General features: G+C 42.7%; 1 protein-coding gene across 2 annotated transcripts; it reads left to right on the forward strand.

Moving 5' to 3' along the window:
* Positions 1-3,252: 3,252 nt before the first annotated feature.
* Positions 3,253-9,647, forward strand: LOC110494452 (heterochromatin protein 1-binding protein 3). 2 transcript variants are annotated; one of them, XM_021569516.2, is made up of 12 exons: positions 3,253-3,394; positions 3,947-4,022; positions 4,299-4,506; positions 4,611-4,770; positions 6,060-6,203; positions 6,386-6,457; positions 6,748-6,902; positions 7,147-7,237; positions 7,357-7,516; positions 7,666-7,777; positions 8,058-8,222; positions 8,317-9,647. In XM_021569516.2, exons 2-12 carry the CDS (start codon positions 3,956-3,958, stop codon positions 8,798-8,800), a joined length of 1,818 nt encoding a protein of 605 aa, XP_021425191.1. In that variant the 5' UTR covers positions 3,253-3,394; positions 3,947-3,955; the 3' UTR covers positions 8,801-9,647. The 2 variants fall into 2 exon arrangements, with proteins under 2 accessions (XP_021425191.1, XP_036806411.1); XM_036950516.1 differs by having other exon boundaries at positions 3,300-3,321.
* Positions 9,648-10,093: the final 446 nt, after the last annotated feature.

Below are 10,093 nucleotides of genomic sequence, written 5' to 3' on the forward strand. Positions count from 1 at the left end.
GGGCAGTTTAATTAAAAACGAGCAGTATTTCAATCTTTAACTTATCATTTTAGATAATAGGATAATTATGAGTACAGCAACATCTTCCATCCCTGGTACGTTTTCCCAGCCATATCCCGCCCCTTCTACGTGCTGTCCACATTCTGGTAGCTATGCGTTTCGACCTGAAGGGTTCAGATGTATTTACTGGGTCGGAACAGTTCTGGCTACTGCCTGGTAAGCAAATCTGGGAGAAGAGATCCCAAATAAAATACTGCAGCATTTATATTAGAATTTCTACTTTTCAGATGTTCCAAATCATTATACAACATTGGCATTCAATGGGGTTGAGTAGAGCACTGCAAAATCACTGTATTACATCCCAAATAAGTATTCATTGGGTGCGTTCCAGCGGGTAGGTTTACGATCCATGTTGCATTTAGTCAGTCGAGAACCACACCTGGAGACATGTATGTCTCAGGAAGCACCTGGTGCTTCGGTAAAGTTACACATTCTATCTAGCAGGTACTGAAACGTATATAAATTGCTGCCTCGTTCATTGAGTGACGAAGTCATCAAGTGGTTACATAGCATGGAATATCCCGACTTTACACAGGATGGAACGCAAGTAATGCAGTTTGAGGGGATCGACCAGAGCGAGATACTGCAGAGATTTTCTGACCTTGCGCACATTCAGATAAGAGTTGTTATTTGGGATGAATACACGGTGATTTGTAGATTGTAATTCAGCACCGCGTGCCCTGCGACAATCCCTCAAATGCTCTAGTTGCATTCCAGGTTGTCAAAAGATAGCTATATATATTGTGGTTCCCGAGATGTTACCCACTTCTTCCTTTATTTAACTAGGCAATTCAGTTAAGAACAAATTCCTATTTACAATGACATTCTAGGAACAGTGGGTTAACTGCCTTGTTCAGGGGCAGAACGACCTTGTCAGCTCGGGATTCGATCTAGCAACCTTTCGGTTACTAGGCTACCTGCCGCCCCAGTACCTCTTCTGTGTGTGATTTAAAATTAACATTGGTTCAAGGACATGCATCTGGTGTAATAGAAGCAATAATTGGTACCATTATTGTCTTTGGAAAAAAATTAGTATTTACACGAAGATTTAACACATATTGCCATTTCCCCACTCACTATAGTGGGGAATCCTGTTTTCTGCAAACAATGCCTACAGTACAGCAGTCGGCCTTTCGTGGCTTCAATGAGAGTGGGCAGTAGTTCTCCGCTGATTTAAATAACTATTTTAGTGCTATTCGGGATCCTTGGGACAAAAGGGGTTAGTTATAATTACAAACTGGGGGTTTTGAGCTCTGATTGGCTGACAGCTGTGGTATATCAGACCATATACCACGGTATGACAACTTGTTTTTACTGCTCGAATTCCATTGGTAAACAGTTTATAATGGCAATAAGGCACTTCTGGGGTTTGTGATATATGGCCAATATACCACAGTTAAGGGCTGTGTCCAGGCACTCTGACGTTGATCATGCTAAGGAACAGCCCTTAGCCGTGGTATATTGGCCATATACCACACCCCTCGGTTCTTATTGCTTAAATATATTTGCCTTAACCACAGTTTCTAAACCCAGAGGAGCAACATCCTGGAACGCTTGCGAAACAAGCCGACCAGGCCAGGGTTTTGGGTTTCAGAAGTCCGAGTGCAGTGAAAAATCTAAAGGCACAACCTAGATTCATCAATGTCTAATGTAGTTGAACATGTTTTTACTGCAACCTCGTGAAACTGACACGTTTCACTGATTTATAGTGAAGGAGTAACTTTGACGGTGTGCACATGCGCAGTTCGGCACGAGATGCCCTTTTGATGTGTTTCTTCCCTTGAGTTTAGCTAACCAACGTCGCCATGACCTCGCCTAATAATAAAGGGTCAGCATGCGTCATTCATTTCGAACCAACAAGTGTGCTTACATGACCTTCACTTGAAATACAAGATAAAAGCGGCAATAGTACTGTTTGTCAATTTTGAAACGCCGTAGCCCGTATGCGCTTCCTCAAAATAGTCAGAATTAACGCAAAATAACTCAAGAAATCTGTCAAGGATTTTTGCGTTTTTGCCAAGGAGATCTAATAGTCTAAATTTGCATGAGGACGAGTCCTATCGTTAAATGACAATGGGCACTTCATGGAAGAATCCCTCTACTGTTGACCAATCGCAGATGTGGGGGCGTAGACTTCAGCTACGGATGTCGGCTTGCTTCAAACATTTTGTGTGCCCCAACAGCCGAAACACTTTCTGTAGTCCAAAACGAACAAAAACGTCACAATGTTTTCATAATATATGCACAAACTGTTTCGTCTGGGAAGCATGCAGATCTTCATACTATACTCAGTGGTGAAATAAGTACCCAATTGTCATACAAGAGTAGAAGTAAAGATACCTTAATAGAATATGACTCAAGTGAAAGTCACCCAGTAAAATACTACTTATCTGTAGTAAAAGTCAAAGTATTTGGTTTTAAATATACCTAAGTATCAAAAGTAATTGATAAAATATACTAAAATGTACTTTTTAAAATATCAAAGTATAAATAATTTCAAATTCCTTATTATGCAAACCAGATGGCATAATTTATTTGTATTGCTCCTGAGTGGTGCAGCGGTCTAAGGCACTGCATCTCAGTGCAAGAGGTGTCACTATAGTACCTGGTTCGCATCTAGGCTGTGTCACATTCGGCCATGATTGGGAGTCCCATAGGGTGGCGCACAATTGGCCCAGCGTCGTCGGGGTTTGGCCGGAGTAGGCCCTCATTGTAAATAAGATTTGGTTCTTAACTGACTTGCCTAGTTAAATAAAGGTTAAAGAAAAAAATGGATAGCCAGGGGCACACTCCAAACACAATTTACGAAGGAAGCATTTGTGTTTAGGTTGTCCACCAGATCAGAGGCAGCACAGATGACCAGTGATGTTCTCTTGATAAGTGCGTGAATTGGACCATTTTCTCTCTTCTCTGTTGATCCCGATTCACCCACTTATTTTGCAAGCCCACTTTCATACCAACTCCCAAGTATGCAGTTACCCATCCTTGTTTTAACCGACATAATTTGGCTTCAATGCCTATTGAGTCTTCACATAAGAATGAACGGTGTCACGAGATCGATGGCTTTGTCCAGTCATTTAAACAGTCATTGACCCTAACCCCTACCCTAACCCTTACAATTTTGTAAACGTTAAATTCAATGGGGTGACGTCATAGTTGGACGTCCCAACGATTCTACATAGCAAGAACCAACAAAGAACACACCCAACGTGACACCACACCCACGAGGTTGCTACGTGTACGTTCAAGGGGGAGGGGCACGTAAGTAACAAAAAAAAAGAAGGAAAGGAGAGCGAAGCAATTTTATTTCAACATCTTTATAGAAAGTCTAAAGGTAAGAATATAAACAATTGTTCATGGTTAGTCCCTGCAAAAAGCGTTCTACATTAGATCTTTTGCAAAAATGCATGCGCCGTTTTCTTATTTACCAATGCAACTTCGGTGCATTTACCATCAGCTCTATGCAGCGCCATTACGGTGTGGGGTGGCCTAAATCAATGGACAAAATGGCCATATTTGAATTTTTACTGGAAGACGTGCATCTTCACCGATATTCATTTTTGATTAGTATTTACACGCCCCCACCATTCCAAAACACTATAGAAAAGTGCACACTGCTTGTGGTTTTATCGATGTTTGACGATAATGTACTTTGCAAAGAGCAGTATCTAGAGCACTATCTTGCGTTTGATGAATGAGGCCATGATTGACGTTTCCTCGCACATACAGAAGCAGTGGGTGACTGCATGATGTTACCATTGGGTAACATTTGGGTACCTAAGTTGCTTTAGATCCAGTAACTTTATTGTGATCGGTAATACATAATTTATCTGTCAGTGCTGAGGAAATGTTTTAATTTATAATTTTGCGTCTCTATGGTCAACAGTTTGGAGTCATGCCTATACGTCGTGCAGCTGGGACTCCACCCCAGGAGACACCCCCCTTGGCTGCACCAGATGGAGGTGAGTTCAAGACCCTCGACATGAACAGGAACTATGCTTTGAGATTCAGATTGGTACCCAGCATTGACAGGCTGAGTGAATAGGCACCACTTGACAGGTCCTGATTGGAATTCTGGTGAATCTAGGTCTTGCCCGCTATTAGTGGTTATTTTAGGAAAGCGTGGAATCAGACATTGTTCAGAGTTCTTGTTGTTGAGTGGCATGTAAATACTTTTACATCTACTTGCTGAATTTACATATTCACTCTTGTCTTCCTCCTTCCACATTTCTCTTCAGAGCCTGATGCCAGCTCTGAGGAATCTGCCTCTGTTGAGGAGGAGCAGGAGGTAGCACCCGCAGCCCCAGTAGCCAAGAAGGGGGAGGGTCAAGGAGAATGTGAGGGCACAGGTGAAGGAGACCCAAAAGAGAATGGTGAGAAACCTGATGAATCGACTGGAAAGAAGACTGAGGAGAAGAAGGCTGAGGGGGAGGAGGCTGAGAAGGAGTGAGTTGCTTGTGCTCAAACCCTGCAAATGTTGCATTCATATCTGTTTCGATAAATGTATAATTTCACATTTTCGTGCTTGCTGTGTTGTGGTTTGGCTGCAGAGAGAAAGATGGAGTGAAAGAGAAAGTCAAGAAGCCCATTAAAAGGACCATTCCTGCCTGGGCCACCATGTCTGCCAGCAAACGTGCAACGCTCACTAATAAGAGCACCTCCACCATGCAGCCGCCTAGGATGGACGACATCCTCATTGAGGCTATTGAGGTCTATACACAACACTTATTACTAGGGATGCACAATATATCGGTGAACATATCGGAATAGGCCCATATTGGCTCAAAATGCCAACATCTGTATCGGCCCGATGTCTAGTTTAACACCGATGTTAAAAACGGATGTCAAAGCTACCGTGCATATAACGTAGGTACATGACGTAATGACGCCACATAAAATTTTGCGCTACACGTGCAACACAGCATTCCTAACCTAGCCCACAATGTCTGCTGTATGGCTCGAGCAGGCAACAAGCCAAGCAGTCATTTGAAAGAGTAAGAACATTTCAGCGAGACAACTCAAAGGCGAAATCCATTAAAGCCAAGATAATGGGATTCATAGCCCTTGACAATCAACCGGTCTCTTGTCATGGGTGATGTTGGCTTTCGCCGACTGGTCGAGCACTGGTACACACTACCAAATGTGCTATTTTTCAGATGTTGGCCTTCCGAAGTTACACAGTAATAGCATCACTGCTATGAGCTTCACGACATACATACTATGGAATGCCATTTGTGTCTTTGCCTGTCAAAAACGATACAGTAGCACTGTCAAAGCTGTACAGAAAAGTCTGCAAACAAGCAAACACCGGCCACAAACAATGTGTTGACAATACCGCGTTGGTAATAAAGCATTTGTTCGACCGCAACTTCTGGGGTAGCTAGCTTTAGCTTGGTACCTAGCTAGCACCAATACAACCAGTCTGAAAACAATGACCAGTAGAAACTGCAGTCATATTCATTATTCTTAGCAATGATTTAGGAATCCTTGTAAGTATTAGCTAGGTTGCCACTTGTTGTTCACCTATTGAAATTGAACTTCAATTCATGAAACTAAAGAGCTAGCCAGCTACTTACCCTGTTGCCCAAAGCTAATGTTCTAAGCAGCCAGCTAGCTTCATCTGGCTAGTGAGGCTCAACCGGACCGGGTTATGTTTTGTGAAGCTAGCCACAATAAGGATTAGGCACAATAGTGAAATTTGCAGTTTGCCTTCAAAATAAAAGTATGTCATTGACAGTGATGCAAATTAATACAAATAGTAGAATTATGCTATACTTTTATTTTGAAGGATAACTGCAAAGTCCACTATTGTGGCTAATCCTTATTGTGGCTAGCTTCACATAGATGGGTCCGACCACCATTAATCAAATAAGAACTGTCTTATAAGGTTATCGGTATCGGCCAAAAATGTCATATCGGTGCATCACTACTTATTATGTTGTTATCCCTTACTCCCCACTAATGCTGCACCTGCAATTTATCATATTTCCTCTCTGCAGTCCTGCAAGGAGAAGACTGGGGCCTCAGCCCATTCTGTCATGAAGTACATTGTGAAAAAATACCCTAACCTGGAGTTGGACAAGAGGAAATTCCTTCTCAAGAAGGCTCTCAAGAGGCAGCTGGAGAAGGGCACCATCAAACAGGTGAGAAGTCCTTATCCCTGACCACAGCTAACAGTGAATTAACAGGAATTGCAAATGTTAGGTGGCAGCCTATCCTAGTGTTTGACCTGTGGGTTACATGTTGTGGTGCCCTATACCCTGTGCGTCTGGTACTTTATTGGCCTGCATACTCATGTTCCTTTACCTCCTATTCACTCTCACAGCTGAAGGGTAAAGGCCTTTCTGGAAGCTTTACCATTGGGAAGCAGCCCCCTAATAAATCCACTGCTAAAGGGGTAGGTATTTTCAGTCACCTATCTACAAACTTAAACAATAGCAATGTACCATTATGTGTTTGTCCCATTTGGCTTTTAGCAGACATCATTTGAAATAAAATATACGGTGCATACCTATATAATGTAGGCACATATGTCATTTAGCAGACACTTTTATCCAAAGCGACTCAGTCATGCTTGCATACATTTTCTGTATGGGTGCTCCCGGAAACCGAACCAACTATCCTGGCGTTGCAAGTGCCGTGCTCTACCAACTGAGTTTGACTGTGATTCTGATGGTTTGGTGCTAGAAGCCGATGGCAGTAGCTCCTGGGTTGAAGGCAGAGACCCTTGGGGATGCTCTGCCCCTGATCATCACACGGCTATGTGAGCCCAAAGAGGCGTCTTACATTCTGATCAAGAAATATGTGGAGCAGCACTTCCCTCAACTCAACGTGGAGCATCGGTAAATACCTTTTTATTGTCATATTTGATTGGGAGTGGTTTCAATGATCGGGTCCTGTTATTCTCCGAGTACGTAAACACATGCTAACTTGACGTACCTGACATGGTAATGCAAACTTCTGCGCAACCCAAATCTACAGTATGTTTAATGTAGTCTGAAAATAAGGAACCCACTACCTTTTGAACTGTCCAAAGTTGTGTAGGTTAAAATAGGGTTCTCAATGCAGTCACCGATTCATTCCTAGGCCGGATATCCTAAAGAGTGGCCTGGTGAGAGCTGTGGACAAGGGTCAACTGGAGCAGATCACTGGAAAAGGTGCCTCTGGAACATTCCAGGTTAGTCTTGTACTAAAGGAATGCACAATTCAGTCTACTCCATAAAGGCCTTTGGCGTCTATAATGTTAGATCTTTGCTCTGAGGTGTTTCTTTTAGACTCTCTCTTACCCCCTCACAGCTGAAGCGGGAAGGGGGCAAGTTCCTGCTTAAAGGTGGGCCCCTGGAGGACGCTATCATGACAGCCATCGTGGCCATGAACGAACCCAAGACTTGCAGTACCACCACACTCCGCAAATTCCTGTTGGAGACAAACAAGGACAGCATGGAGTACCGTGTGGGTAAGACCTGTTCCCTTACTCTCCTAACTGAACCACTGCTTTGACAATGTGTGAATACCTACCTGAAACTGCAGGAGCTCTCTCATTAGCTGGGTTGAAACAGAGATGTTAAGATTCTTTATTGACACTGGGCACTTCTCTTCCCTCAGTGAACAGCCTAAAGAGGACACTGCAGAAGTGTAAAATGATGGGCTGGATGGAGCAGATCACTGGGAATGGGCTAAATGGGACCTACCAGCTCTGCTACCCTTACCACCCCAGGTAGAACTCCACCCTAGGAAGATTACACTGCAAAGTTCATTGCTGACCTCTGTACATAATTGCACAAATGTGTGCTATACCAGGAGCAGTATTCTCTGTTTAGAAAGATGCTGACTACACTACTAATCATGTAACTTTTCATTCATGTTTACTGAACCTCTGATGTACTGAATATTTCAACAGTCTGGTAGTAATAACAGAAATGCTTGCACTCTTGCAATACCTTTTATTTATTTTGGGGGGCTCAGGTTAGAGATCAGATTGTTTTCTTATTCCACAGCCCAGCCATTCTGTTCCCAGAAAAACAGAAAGTGAAAGAGCAGAAAATGGCAGAGAAGGCTAAACGCAGAAAGATGGTTGACTCGTCTGATGAGGACTCTGATGAGGAGGAAGAGGAGTCGTCTGAGGAGGATGAGGAGTCAGATGATGAACCCCCTCCTAAGAGGTGAGTCCAAGGTCAAATTGCTGAAATCCAATGAAAATAGTGGAGTTTCAAATGGTTCACTGCTAACAGTGTATTTGTTCAATACGATCCTTAGGAAAGCTGTGAAGCGGCCACCACCTAAAGCACGTCGCCCTCCCCCCAGCAAGAAGTCACAGCCGGCAAGTCAGTCAAGGGCTAAGGGCAAGAAAAGAGCTGCCCCTGCTAAGAGATCTGCACCCCCAGTCAAGAAACCAGCACCCCAAGCTAAGAAAGCAGCACCCCCAGCCAAGAAGCCTGCTCCCCCAGCGAGGAAACCAGTGCCACCAACAAACAAACCAGTGCCCCCGGTTAAGAAACCTGCAGCTGCCAGTAAAGCTGTAGCCTCAAAGAAGACGCCCCCACCAGCTAAGGCGGCACCCACACCAGTCAAGAAAGCTGCTCCAGCGAGCAAGCCCAAAACGCCCATTGTCAAAAAGCTGACAAGCAGGGCATCAAAGCGCCCAGTGCCCAAAAAGTCACCACCTGCGAAGAAGGAAGCAGCCAAATCTGCAGTGAAGGCCAAGCCAGCAGCCCGCAAGTCCCTGAGGGAGAGGAAGTGAGCTCACTATTGACCAGCAGTGGAAGTTTAACTGTAGCTCTGAAGACTGCAGTGCTCTGCCTCTAGCCATGCTCTCTTTCGCATCATTGTTTTCTCCCTGTTTGGGGCTCTAGAATTCTTCTCTGTAGGATAGGGATGTGACAGTTATCAGTTCATGTCAATTTACTGTACTTTGAACTGTTACATTTCTGTGAACCCAACCTCTGAACACCTTATGTAGAAAGTCCTCTTCAAAAACTGTAAAATTGCCTAGGTATTGAATTGTGAAATGTCACAATTTCCCTCACACGCTTGTGTATATGCAGAGATCTAACATAAAATCAAAGTGACTTGTCTTTTAATTTTAACATTTAATCCCAATCCACTTTCCCATGTTTTAGCTTGACACATTCCTTGTATAAAAATATAGAATTCTCTACATTTAATCTAGAGTAAATTTTCAAATCTTAAAGAATATTGAGATTTATGTAAGTGAATTTGAGAGCATGAGAGCCAACTTTTCATGTAATGAATTGTGTTATTTAAATTACATTTCCTTGGTCAGTTGCAGGGCCCATGGTTAAAATACTTAATTTGATTGGAGACTGACATAAGGAAGCAATTTGTCATATTCAGTACTACTGCATAGTATTAGGGGAATATTTTTTTAATGTGCGTAACTAATGAAAGTTAATTTTATCATATAAAGCTATAAAAAAAAATATACAAAATCGTCTACATTCTGTGTAATAGTACAAGATTTGAAGAAACTTCATTTTGAAGGTGTGCCTCATGCATACCTTGCATGCATGTATTCTTTATGTTATGCTTTTTTCCAAGTCGTTATTAAAATGGCTATTTGTACTAAATTCCTTGTTATTCATTCTGTCATGGTCTTAAGGAAGGGTACAAACACCAAATACAGCGTCTGCTGCTGGTGGATCATAAGTTGGAGCAAAAGTATACATTATAGGGTAGTGGCTGCAAACTACAAATCAATAGATGTCAATTTGATTCACTCAAAGTGCTGGATGTTTTAGTTGTGGGTTATTGAAATAGATATACCTAATTTTGCAATGTCACTTTGCAAATTAGGCCATATCCATATATCCAGACCGCTTATGAATCATTTTGGTGAATGAAGATATTCAAAACATTGTTTACTTATCATGCAAATTGAAACATGTTGATGAACCAGGAGGAAATGAGATGAGAATAACAATTCAGGAACAATGGGCTACCGCAGGGATACAACCTAGCCGACTATACGCAACTCCATGATTTGTGTATAATCGGCTAGGGTGCTACTGAACCA

The sequence above is a fragment of the Oncorhynchus mykiss genome, chromosome 17 (genome assembly GCF_013265735.2).
Source record: "Oncorhynchus mykiss isolate Arlee chromosome 17, USDA_OmykA_1.1, whole genome shotgun sequence".
Classification (NCBI taxonomy): Eukaryota; Metazoa; Chordata; class Actinopteri; order Salmoniformes; family Salmonidae; genus Oncorhynchus; species Oncorhynchus mykiss.

Excerpts from the sequence above, each read along its gene's own strand:
- LOC110494452 (XM_021569516.2), top strand. The coding sequence starts at position 3,956 with ATGCCTATACGTCGTGCAGCTGGGACTCCACCCCAGGAGACACCCCCC. Across the intron at positions 4,507-4,610 it reads GGGGAGGAGGCTGAGAAGGA|AGAGAAAGATGGAGTGAAAG; the intron begins GTGAGTTGCTTG and ends GTTTGGCTGCAG. Across the intron at positions 6,204-6,385 it reads AGAAGGGCACCATCAAACAG|CTGAAGGGTAAAGGCCTTTC; the intron begins GTGAGAAGTCCT and ends TCACTCTCACAG.